Source organism: Drosophila serrata, unplaced genomic scaffold, assembly GCF_035046125.1.
Source record: "Drosophila serrata isolate PLE 108 unplaced genomic scaffold, ASM3504612v1 contig_228, whole genome shotgun sequence".
Lineage (NCBI taxonomy): Eukaryota > Metazoa > Arthropoda > Insecta > Diptera > Drosophilidae > Drosophila > Drosophila serrata.
This window is the reverse complement of record NW_028257126.1, coordinates 1,671,919-1,684,459: the sequence shown is the minus strand read 5'-3', so window position 1 is coordinate 1,684,459 and position 12,541 is coordinate 1,671,919. Positions and strand designations below refer to the sequence as shown.

The 12,541-nt window shown below is 40.9% G+C and overlaps 1 protein-coding gene across 7 annotated transcripts in view; it reads right to left on the bottom strand.

Moving 5' to 3' along the window:
• Positions 1-330: 330 nt before the first annotated feature.
• The window catches only part of Gyc88E (Guanylyl cyclase at 88E), a 39,523-nt gene continuing 27,312 nt past the window's right edge, over positions 331-12,541 (bottom strand). Inside the window, exons 3-13 of one of the 7 annotated variants that reach the window (XM_020957560.2) lie at positions 5,402-5,630; positions 4,461-4,948; positions 4,273-4,396; positions 4,083-4,215; positions 3,671-3,897; positions 3,501-3,605; positions 3,142-3,439; positions 1,972-3,082; positions 1,690-1,923; positions 1,225-1,506; positions 331-1,157 (exon numbers count right to left, since the gene is read on the bottom strand). In XM_020957560.2, the coding sequence (XP_020813219.2) occupies positions 989-1,157; positions 1,225-1,506; positions 1,690-1,923; positions 1,972-3,082; positions 3,142-3,439; positions 3,501-3,605; positions 3,671-3,897; positions 4,083-4,215; positions 4,273-4,396; positions 4,461-4,948; positions 5,402-5,569 (3,339 nt within the window). In that variant the 5' untranslated portion in view covers positions 5,570-5,630 and the 3' untranslated portion in view covers positions 331-988. Of the gene's footprint in view, positions 1,158-1,224; positions 1,507-1,689; positions 1,924-1,971; positions 3,083-3,141; positions 3,440-3,500; positions 3,606-3,670; positions 4,025-4,082; positions 4,216-4,272; positions 4,397-4,460; positions 4,949-5,401; positions 5,631-12,541 lie in introns of those variants that run through there. The other 6 variants (XM_086830036.1, XM_086830038.1, XM_086830035.1 and 3 more) reach the window with 6 other exon arrangements.

The window sequence follows — 12,541 nt, the reverse complement described above, 5'->3', positions numbered from 1 at the left end:
ATATCCGAGCTATGATCATTGATTATTGTGCGTGACATTGTGGATGGTATTGTGAAGATCTTTGAAACTATATATGTACTAGGATTGAAATGGAAGCTTTGGGGGTTGGTAGTGCCAATTTACAGGAATTCAAAAATGATACAAAATATGTAATTAATTTCAGTTTTGCAATTAAAGGCAAATTCGTCACTGATGCCTTACCTCTTTAAAATGTTATTATTGTTTAATACGAGATATACACGGATTTTCCAGCATATTTTATTATATTATTAGAGCTTTAAAAAATCAATTCAACTGATCGAAATTAAAGAAATATGGTTGGACACTTAGTTGGTTCTGTATTCCTTTGGTAACATTTATTTAATATAGGCGTGTTCACATAAAATCTATTTCTTAAACATTAAGCTACTACAAATATATAGAATTTTATATAATACATATGTATATGTGGGTATAATAAGTTAGTTTATTTTGTGAGCAAACTCTGCCTCAGGTGGTTTCATGAAGGTTTATGTTTATAGTGCCTGTCTTTGTTTTTGTAGTTTTATTCCCGCTTCTGTATTGTCATTTTTAGAGGTCATTAAATTTTGAAATCTTTTGATTAATGTATACATTAATTTAAGTATGTTTGTAAACAATAGCTCGTAAACACAGTTTATACAGTTCTTAGCATCTTTAGACATCGATCGGTAAAATTGTAAAGCCCAGCTTGACTAGCTATAGTTTTTGGTTGGATAATTCGTTAAAACAAAATCATTTATATAGATATACATACATATACATTGTATATATATAGGTATATCCTTTATCTATTCTTTACACTATGAGATTCAACAACTAACTAATTCCTAATAATTGCTGACTAGTTATCATCACTAAACCAAAGCACGCAGAACATTGAGCAGAGAATCGGTATACATGATATGGATTTGGATGTGTTGATTTTCGGGCCTTAAAGTGTTGAGTGCTGGCCCGAGTGTTGTCCTCTCTACAGAATCCGACACGCGTTTGAGTGCATCCGGTGCGAGTGGCGTCCGTTTCCATGACCGAAGCCACTGCAGCACTGATGGGTGATTCCCCCGCGGGGCGAGTGCTGGAAACTCTGGCTGTTGTTCAGCTTAGGCTCCAAGTGATGGCAACTAGGCGCATGGCTGTGCCTGTTATTTAAATAAAAACAGGATTTCTTAAGAAAAGGACAAAAGTTTCCATTAAAGTACTACCCACCCATGACTACAGATGCTGGAGTCAGACATGGAGCTGGGCATCAGCCTCTGCTGCTGCTGGGGCGGTGGTGGTGGCAGGAAGAGCGGACAGCCGCCGGCAGCCAGATCTCCACCACCTCCCCGGTCATGGCCAAAGATGGCCAGTCGCATGTTGGCAGCTTTTGCCGCTGACTGGGACTCCACCTCGTGCACCTCCTCGATCATCTTATCCAGCTTCTCCATGGCCTTGGTCTGTTTGGCAGCCAGGAAGGCCTTTCGTGCTGCCTTTGACATGGAATGGGGCCTACCAGGGAAAAGTGTAAAAGAAGCGGTCAAAAACTGACTGAATACTATACTATAATGTGAATAGAATTGATTTTGTTAGAGTGATCAAAGAAATGTCTCAGTTTCGCAATTAATTAAATTTAGATTAGGAAAAAGGAGCATAGGGATAGGATCTATGAGAGATCTTTATTCGAAAACTCACCTGGCAGGAGCCGAGAGCGATCGATGTGGAGGAGGTGAGTGCAGCGAAATGGACGACACCGAATCCTTTGATCCCGGCCGGTTGGGGTTGCCCTTACTGGTACTGGCCTGCTGCACCACGGGCACCACCGGCTGCTGCGGAAGCGGTGGCGACTTGGATCTCATGGGACAGACAACGGCAGCCATCGCATTGGGCGTGGTGGCATCCAGACTGCTGCTGGAGAAGGTGATTTTCCTAATGAGTGTGGAGCTAGGCTGCTGGTCTTGCCGCCGAAAAACTTACTTGAGCTTCGCCGCCTTTTCGCGATCCATGGACGCACTGCTGCAGGTGGCCGTCTCCCTGGCCGGAGCCGTTGACGGAGGGGTTAACTGATCCATGGCGGCCAGTTCTTCCGGCGTAAACTTATCCGGATTACTAGGCCTCGGCTTGGGAGGTGCACTGCCAATCCGAAAGGGCGGCGTAGGACTAAAGCCACATTCGGGCGGATTGTTGTTATTATTGTTTGCCAGCGAACTCCTGGAGATCTGCAAGTCCTCGAGAAACTCCTCGGTGTCCAGGATGAGAGAGCCGAAAATATCAGAAGGCGAGCGCATAAAAACATGTCCCGTGGAGTTGGAGCGGGACTCGCGACGTTTCTCCTGGTCCGGATAGGCATACCCAGCACTGCCCCTTACCGGGGAATTGGCGATGCTGCGGCGAGCCACGTCCTTAAAGGTCACGGGAGAGTAGATTCGACTGTTGCGGTCATCTGGCATGGCTGCTTGTGTTCCTGAGCTTCCTGATACTGCTGCTGCAACTCCTGGACCTCCAGCTTCGGAACCTCCTGCTGCAGCCAACACTCCAGAGCCCCCAGCTGGAGCAGCTGAAGATGAAGTGCCTCCTGAAAGGCCTGCTGCAACCACCGTCTGATGGTGCAGAGTCATGTGAGCTGCTGCCGCAGCAGTTAGCACCATGCCCGACAAGGTGGTAGTCGGAGCAATCACATCCACTGACGGTACGCCGGCGGCCGGGATCGCAGGTGCCACCGGAATTTTCGGAGTGACTGGCTTCGGGACCGACGGCATGATGGCCTTGGGAGTTGGGGTCACTGGAGCTGGGGAGATTGGATGAACCTGAAGGGCGGCAGTCAATTGAAGAGGCAGTCGGTTCTCGCGCTCCTCCAGCCAGTAAGTGGCCATGGTGCCCTTGCCCTTCACATCGATCTCGCCGCGCTCGAGGATCTTGTAGGAGGGACCGATCAGTATCTTCGTCGATTCTGAGATGTGCACTTTCATGGCGATGCTGGTGGACTCCATGCGCGATGCGGTGTTAACTGTATCGCCAAATAGGCAATAGCGTGGCATTTTTAAACCAACAATTCCGGCCACCACGGCTCCCGAGTGCACGCCCACACCTAGAAGAGATTAGGTGGATTACCACTAGAATAAAATTACAAATAAAGCTTAAACTCACGTATCCTCAAGTGCTGTCCAGTTGAGGGATCCTTGAGGTCGGTTATCGCGTCCACCATGTCCAGGGCCATATCGCAGACTCGTTCGGCGTGGTTGGCGTCCTTGTCGGGAGCACCCGCCACCACCATGTAGGCGTCGCCAATTGTCTCCACCTTGTACACCGAGTTTCGCTCCGTCAGCTTGTCGAAGATCGAGTACATTGCGTTTAGCATGGACACCACTTCCATCGGTGTGATGCGGCTGCATATTTCGGTGAAAGTCACGATATCCGAGAACAGAATGGAGACACTATCGAACATCTGCAAGTGGAGTATAGAGATTAAATCCGCCTAAGCTTGGTATTCTGTTCGCCAGACTCACCTCACAGGTGTCGATGGGATTCTCGCCTCGCCTCAACCGATCTGCCACCTGCTTGGGTATCATCTGGTACAGTAGCTCATCAGTACGTCGCATCTCCTCATCCAACTGGAAGACATGGGGACAAACATCAATTAAGGATCTGCTGTAAGGTCACAGGCAGGGGTTCGAACCAGTCTCATGGACTCCTCCAGTTTCTTGGACTTTTGCTGCTCCTGATCCAGAGCCAACTTCAGTTCCACCGACTGCTGGGTTCCCGCCAGCATAAGATCTCTGCTGAAGTCGTGCATGGACAGATCGTTGATGTAGAGGCCAGTGGTTATCAGGGAGGTTAAATCCGGCATTACGGGTGTACCCAGGAACATGATCATGCGCCAGTTTTCCATATATACCATTTGACCTATACACAAGAATGTTTCATAGGTCAAAAATTATAGTGTTATTACTCTATAAATGAGTTTATAAATTCCCAAAGAAGGACAGATACCTGCAGGAACGATAGCTTGGTAAACCGGATTACTAAATTATAAGTTATGTTTACTAAAATCCAAAAATAAATAAATTATTGAAGCCGCTTTGGTTTACCTTTCAGCCTAAGTGACTTCTCCGGCTCACTGCCATCGTCGTGCAGAAGGAGATCCTCATTTTGGACGTCAATTCTCTCCGTAACTGGATCCACCGTGACCAATTCGAAAATATTATTGGTCCGATTTAGTATCTGGTGGTAAAAAAATGTTCTTTGTTTTTTAATTTACGCAATGTTTTGTACACTTACAGTCTGGAATTTGAATGCAATCAGGGGCCGAACTAGATCGAACCAGGCCGTGATTTTCTTGCCCAAGAGTTCCGGCAATATAACCATCAACGAGTTCCCGATACTGCGCACTATCATGTCGGCTCTGGATTATAAGAAAGCTCAATTAAATTGAATATTATATATATATATAAATCTATAAAACACACCCAAAAACCATGCAGAATGGGAAGATCTCGAACAGCACATGGGCACTGATGGGCAGATGCTTCTCCTCCCTCGTCATTGCCAGGGAGGCCAAGGTGAAGGCCCGATTATCAAAGGTAAGCTGAAAGGTAACGTGGACCGTGTCGAAGAGGATTTCCTCCCGCACCAGCTCAATGTGCATCTCCTTGTGGTAGAAGTAGCGCGCCACCTCTCTGATCTGCCCCATTGTGTAGTAGACGAATCCCCGGCGCTTGGAGCGATAGTGCAGGGTCAATCCCTGCTTTGTCTCGTTCTCACAGATGAAGCTGGGAGCTCGCATCCGCGGGTACGAGAACTTCAGGTACTCGTGCAGGTTATCCAGTCCGTTGAGGAAGTCGCGCATGTGGCGACCCAGCACGGAGAGGACGCGATCGTATCCATACTGGCCCACGAAGCCCACAAAGTAGACGCCCATTTGGTCCATGAATTCCCGTTCCGAGACGCCCAGAACCTATGAGTTTCATTGTTTTATGTTAATTAGTATATTATTTTATAATTATTATTTATTATTATGAAGTGGCCCGTAAGACACCAAGTAATAATAATAGAAAAGAATACAATGAAATTAAATACCGGCGTGCTGCCAGACTATATAGACGAAATATGATCGATAAAGTCAAGTTCAGGATCCAAGCGGGTTACTAATTTGTTACACAATTTCTTATTAAGGATATAGTAGAAATTCAACTTGGGGAATATTACAAACTATTTGCAAGTATACCAATTAAACAAAAGTTAATGAAATAGTTAACAATACGAAACAGCAAAACTTTGCAAACTTAAGGGAGGTCCCAGACACTCTCCTAGAAATATCCATTAAGATATGCAATAAACTCATTATTTTCCCATAACTAAAAATGCATAACGATTAACCATTGTTTGTGCTTGTGCTTTTATCACTCACCTGTTGGGCCTTTTTGGCCAACTTCTGTAGCAGGTTCTCGGGATAGACTTGATGGACGCTAAAGGAGGGCGAATCGATGCCCGCCTGTCGTCGGATGTCCTCCCATTTCTCCTCGCCATACACAGACTTGATGTACTCGGAGAGATTCTCCAGGAGCAGGCCGTACATCTTGGGGCAGAGGGCGTCGCTTCCTAGGCTTCACTTCGCTGACATTGATGGCTGAGACCTGCTAATATAGACCGGAATCAATTGATTGACACTCTGACTGGTCACAACTTAATTAAATATACTGGAAATGTGTCTGTCTCATTCCTGGCATATAGTGAAACATACAAAACATAAAATAATATCCAAAATCCTTGACATACATTTCCGTCAAGACCTCTGCGGTTCTTCCAGATTTTTTTAATGACTTTTCTTTATGGCCTGCTGGCATACTTTTCAATAAAATGTATTAACTTCCTCAGAATGACTGTGCATTACATACACGCCCAGCTAGTTTCAGTCTCCCTCAAAAACTGTGCCGATATTCATTGGACCCACTTGGACCATGAAATTATTGCAAAATTAATGGCTGATTTGGTTTCCATGGACCACAGCAGACTTTCGGCGCCTTCACTCCTCCCCGAATCATATTATTTTCCCATCGCTCTGTTGATTCAGCGTGTCAACGGATCCATCCATTTATTTGCCAATTCATCCGCGGAGGCAACTGTCTCGCCTGGCTTTCAACGCCTCTTTCTTGGTTTAAACCAACATTGAAGGAAATGGGAAATGGAGTGGACCAGTGTCAGGGCCACAAAATGGTAGCACGTTTTGAGGTTTTAATTTGGTTCATTTACAGATGAAAAGGAAATTGATTATTAAAAAATATTTAATTGGAATGGAAAATAACAAGTATGAAAGCTATAGTTTAACCTCAAACAATGATAGACTTTGCCTAATTAAACTTAAACTTATCATGGAGGACTGCATAGCAAAATGTTGAAAGCAAATGTTGCTGGGGATATGTTGAGTAAATGTGTCAAGCCTCAACAGCATATTTTTTTACATATACAAATTTAATTATTTGTTATATGTATTGTTACCCATCCTTATTACTTTGGCCATATGTTTTTATACTTTAGAATTGATTAAATTCATATGACCAATATATACTTGAACTTCTTGTACTATTTAAACATAAGTAGCACAGGAATGAAGTGGTCTTTGTCACTTAAATCTTTTCTACTTCGACTAACCGTTTGCTGAAAAGAAAACAAATTGGCCTTCAGCGCCATAGGAAAAGCCATAAAGTACTTTCAATTAGTTGCAGTAATTACATTACATTCCTGGGCGGCTTTAGGTTGAACCGAATGCAGAATCCCCTAACTTATTCTAAATAAAACCCATTTAATCATTCATTAATACAGATGACATTTGTCGGGGAAGATGGAGTAAGCTTTCTTTCTTAGAAATGGGCCGCAACTTCATTATCCTTGGCAAGGATGGAGCAACATAATTGCCGATGGCCCGAAGGAGCTGTTAATTTAGCCAGCTTCTATCGCATTGAGGTGAGGTGTACTCAGAATTTAGCGGCAAGGACAATTGCTATTTATTTGCCCCGCTTTGAATCTGGGCTAATTAAATTGCATTCAGAGAAAATGGCACCTGGCCCTGGGTTCTAAGAATAAATTGCACTGCCAAGTTCCTCGGCACGTTGCAAATGAATAGGACCTGGTAGCATATGTTGCCTTCTTTGAATGCATGCCGCATACACACGCTCGTCTCGATTGGCAGCTAAGTCAATTTCTCAACTGGAAATTGAGTCGTGCACTTTGATGCCCGGGCACTCCTTTGGGGATCTGCCACGCAACGCTATATAGCCAGCTAACCAACTGACAATTGCGACCAAATTACAGGAAGACTGCAAGCAGGATCAGCCAAGGACAAGTCGAAGTCACCGATGTCGAGTCGCAGTCTATGTATGTTTCGTAGGTGGTGGCAATTTGTAGAATCCCTTACTTCTACCGCTCGCACCCATAATTCACGGTGCGGATTGTTTATGGTTTATTGCCATTTATTGTGTCACAAAGTCATTTCATGCGCTTTGAACATGGCCATTATCCCTTTGCACATAAATCGCCCGGTGGCAAATCAGGAATGAAATCATAAATTTATGCATATCAGGCCCATTTATTAGAATTTGTTGCGTTGATATTTTAAGGCCAAGACAAGTGGCACAGAACTCAGTTAAGCTGGGGTTGTTTCGGGTTCAAAGATTGCTCAGACTATTTTAAGAAGTCCAATAGGAAATAATGATACCTTACCATTATTCGGAGGCTTGTTTATTTTAAAGATAAAACAAAAGGGATTTACTTACTACGCAATTGGTCTAATACTTTAGATTTCAGCATGTTTCTTCAGGAAATAAATATGACAAACAAGAACAGTATATTTGTATAATTATTTATATACATAAAGTTTACAAATCATTTTTAAATTTTGTTTTTCCAAACTCAAATAAATATGGAATTTTGTATAAACAAAGAAAGCTATATCCCTTGACGTCAACTTCTGTTTTGAATTCGATTTTTATGTTTATTTTTTCCTGTATATCGTATATTTTCTTGGCTTCCTTTTATACATAGATAAACGTTCAGATAAATCTTTGTGATATATGTATGTATATCTATAAGATACAACGATGTGTGAACTATAGAAATATATAGAAATGTTGAAAGAACACCCAAAGTACACGACAAAGAACAAGCTAAAAAATTAGACGGCAAAAAAAATACAGCCACTGTCATACCAAAATGAAAGCAACCCACAAAATGTAGAGAAACTTTCGGTTTCGACCTTCTAGCATTTTGGCATTGATCAGTAGACACCCCCATAAAAAAATTATACGGCAAAACACTTGTGCCAAACATATCAAAACATTGTCCACATTTGTGTTGTCATCTGTGGGCCAAATAGAATTGAGTAATATTTATTCATATACTTCGTATAATTGTGTATATATGCGTATATATTTTATTACATATTTGTTTAAGACTCTCTCTATCTCTATTACTCTTTGTCTTCCCCTGTGTTTCATGAATGAAATGCAAAGCGAGAATAAAATGGATATTTTCATTTGTATACACTGGGAGTCAAAAATAATAAACAGGATGTACGGGTGGTATATGTGTGACGTCAGCGGACTATTGATAAACGCATGATCTGAGCCCTGAAAAAGGGGGAGGATATTCCGGCGGAAGTAAATCACAAGCGGATGGCCTGCGGACAGGTCGTTTAGTAACCGTTAATGGCTTTCGGAACGTATTTTTAGAAGACGAAGCTTTAACGCAAAGTGACAGCAAAGCGATATTCTGTCTTTATAAGCCAAAAAGTGGCACAAGTATTAGAGCATCATCCCGTTTTGCCAGTTTGTCTGGCCATCATCTTCAATCCATCACCAGATAATTTTGCGACAATATTCAAGGTCAGCTTCATGCCATTTCCATATAAATAGACATTAATTCGTCGCCTTAACTGCATTGACCCTTGTGTCCTTGGGGATTAGAAAAGATGAAAGCAGAGTATTTCTATTTGGAAAATAACGTCTAAAATAGAGGAAGGAAAATATGCCAAAATACTTTTTTTCTCTCTCAATTTTCCAGTCTGGCATTCAATTTTAATGAAATTATAAACAAAATCCGTTTAGAATGCATATAGTGTCTGAAAGCCAAATAAATTATGGAAAGCAATCCCCCGCTGGCATTGAGCTAATGTACAGATCGCTCACTATATGTACGTAGAGCCTATGTATATATTCTTCTCGTAGCCCCCTTCTCCGGAACACTCCCGATCTGCAATTGTGGGGCTGCAGAAACAATTAATTTTCAAGTTCATTTGCGTGGGTCGATGTCGGTTCTTCTGGGGAGCTGAGCTGAGCCGATCAGACCCTAGCTGGCCATAGACTACATAGACTATAGATACAGATTTCAGCTGCAAAATCATGCGAGAGGAGAACCTATATCCACACGATCTATCGGGTACACATATTTATTTTTATATTTCGAGAAAAATTCATTTGAAGGTGTCTGCTATATGTTAAGGTTAAACATTGTTATATATAGACTCGGCAAAACTATGTATTAGTGCCGCATTATGTGTGTATTTATATTCGGTTTGAATGAGGGAAAGCTTTTCGGCTGCGGCATCGAAGACCATTAAGCTCTATTTATGAGTCCCCAGATGACGACCCAGGCTAAAAACAGGAACTCTTTTTTTAAAAGGTTAAGTTTGTTTTGACGAGACTGGAAATAGGACAGAGGGGATAGTTAGCAAAGTAGTTGAATTCATATAATAATTAACACCCAAATGGTTTTAAAGCATTTATAAGGATTTAGGGGAGGACTTTATGAGTAGAGCATCTAAAATCAATGCAAATAAAAAGTGTGCAATTTTGAAACAAACGGATAAGACTTATTTATTTTTGCTTATCTGCTATGACTCAAAATTATATTTGTAGAATATTTCTTCTTGCTTTTGTGGGCTGGGTGAGGCCAAAACAAATTGCTCATACGCCACGCTGACATTGTAGAATCCTTATAATTCGCTTTTCGTTTAGTTTCATTTGATTTCACTCGAGAAAATTACAGTCGACCTTCACATTGGGGAGGCGATTTATTAGAGACCAAGTGCGAGAGTAATAAAATGTAGATAAATTATTCGTTGGAATTTTTAAGAATAAGTAGGAAAGCTGCAGTGCTGACTGTCTTGGTACTTGGTACCCAAAAATTAAATGTCTACATGTGTTCTAAATTAAGGTATATCTAGCATAAAAGTTTACAACTTTCATGGCGGAATGTACAAGAAAATGTTGATAGTTTAGCAACACAAAAACTTCAACAACCTTAATTAGCGCGCACTACGACTATGTGTCCACCTTGTAGATCCAACTCTGAAAACCTCCGAGATTCATTGTCTTATTTTATTAATAAATTAATAAAATGTAGTGGATACATTTTCTGTTGCCAATAAGTCGTAACACCCTTGCACTGTATGGGAATACAGGTAAAAACAAGCACCTCTGGTGAATGTACATAATTTATAATTGAGTTGTGCACATACAATATACAATGAAATATGGGGCGTTCTATACGACAAATTATTCGACATTGTTTGGCATGTGCGTCTCTAAATAATGAGCTTACATTTTGACCTCATTTCTCAAGAGGTAAATCTATGGTAGAATATATATAAGTGTTATATTTGTTCGATTTTCTTAGCTGGATTCAAGTTCTTTTTTGGGTACATTGATCCGGGGTGCCCTTCACCGCAACATCAAAGAAATTTTAAAAAGCTAATTGAACTGCAAGCCATTCTAAAATTAAATTGGAAAAATAAAAAAAAGGAAAGTGAAATAAATTGAAATTGTTGCTCAACTCAAGCACATGAGAAGCCAAAAAAGTGTGCCAGAAAGTAAAAGTTTAATCACCGAATCAATTGAAAAACCTTTGCCAGGTATTTCCCAATTTACCGAGAGTTTCTGTGCATTTTTTATTTAAATTTTCGATTCTCTTTCTGGTTCGTTAAACCGCATTGGGCTACTGAAAGTCAAGTTCAAGTTTAAATGACGTTCGAAAGTTTGTTTAAGGATACAATTGTATGATAAACAAGGTCAAAAGAACATTTCAATGCACTTGCAATTGGCCTTGACTTGACGGAGCCACCGAAACACATGCCAGGAAGGCCCATTGAAGCGGCGTGCACAAGTGTAAAGGTCACTTCGATCTCCATGAAAAAATAAGTTTCCTATAAATAACCGGATATATACTCCCTCCCAGGGAAATATCTCTGATCTGCCCTTCAACCCCTTGTAATTGCAGCGGGCTAGGTTGGCGTTGCGCTGTCTTTGTTTATACATTTTCTGGGGAATTTCTGTAGAATATTTTGTGTTTAGATTAACAATCATGGGGCAGTACGTGGGAAGTCAAATCCCGTCAAGGAAGTATAAAAATGTACGGAAAAATGTTAAATAATTATTAGTACATGATTATCCTGTAATTCTTAACAAAGTTCTCATTCTAATGCTACAGTTTACGATAAATTTCTATTATTTTTTTTGAATATCGCCTTAAAATTGATTTAAATAAGGTATTTCTTTAATTGTTGGTAGGAATTTAAAGTTGACGGTTGTATTTCACTAGATGGTTTGTGTTTATTTATCTTTGTTGGCTTTAGGTGCAAATGGGTTTCCGATTATAAAAAAAACAAACCCGAAGGAGAAAGTAAACATAAATAGAAAGAATTTAAATGGCGGAAATTTATGCCGCCATAGACTTTAAAAAGTATTGTATTTTTATATTTACAATTTCATTATTAAAGTAATTATATCTTCTTTGACAAGAAGAATAAACATTATATACATATATTGAAATGTATCTACATATAACCAATGTTTTGTGGTATACCAAATATAAAGTAATCATTTTGAGATTTTGTGATGTTTCAATGTGGATGAATGCAAATGATTTAATGGTTGAAACGAGTTCATTGATCAATTCAATACCACAATTGACGCACTTCCTTTGGGCCATTCAAGTGCAATGCAGCAAATAATATAAAATATACATGAGTAAAACAAAATTAAAAACATTATGACTCTGGATTTTCGAGAAGATATATGTGGGATGGTATAGGAAAAAATGAGAGCAAAGTTAAAATTATTCGGGAAGCCAGAAAACAATAAAGCGAAAATATAAAACATGCCTTGGGACATTCGGAAACAACAAAATATTGGATCATATATGAATATGTACGTGGGATTTCTTTTTATGATCATTGCCAGAGCGTCATCGCGATACGAGTCTTGAATGAGTGGGTGCTATGGGTGGCTATGGGTGGCTATGGGTGGCTATGGGTGGCCGTGGCTATGGCTATTTCACACGATCTGGCAGAAAGCTTTCCCATAACCGATCACTCGATCACTCGGAGCTTTCCCATCCCATCCCAACCGATCCCATCCCATCGCATCCCACACAGACAGATTCACACAGAGATTCACGGATAGGCCAACCTACGCCGTAAAGGAATGCGCCGTGCTTTTGGGGCCGAAACGGAATGGCAAAATTCTGAAACGAGGGAAATTGGTGAGGCGAATTTTCT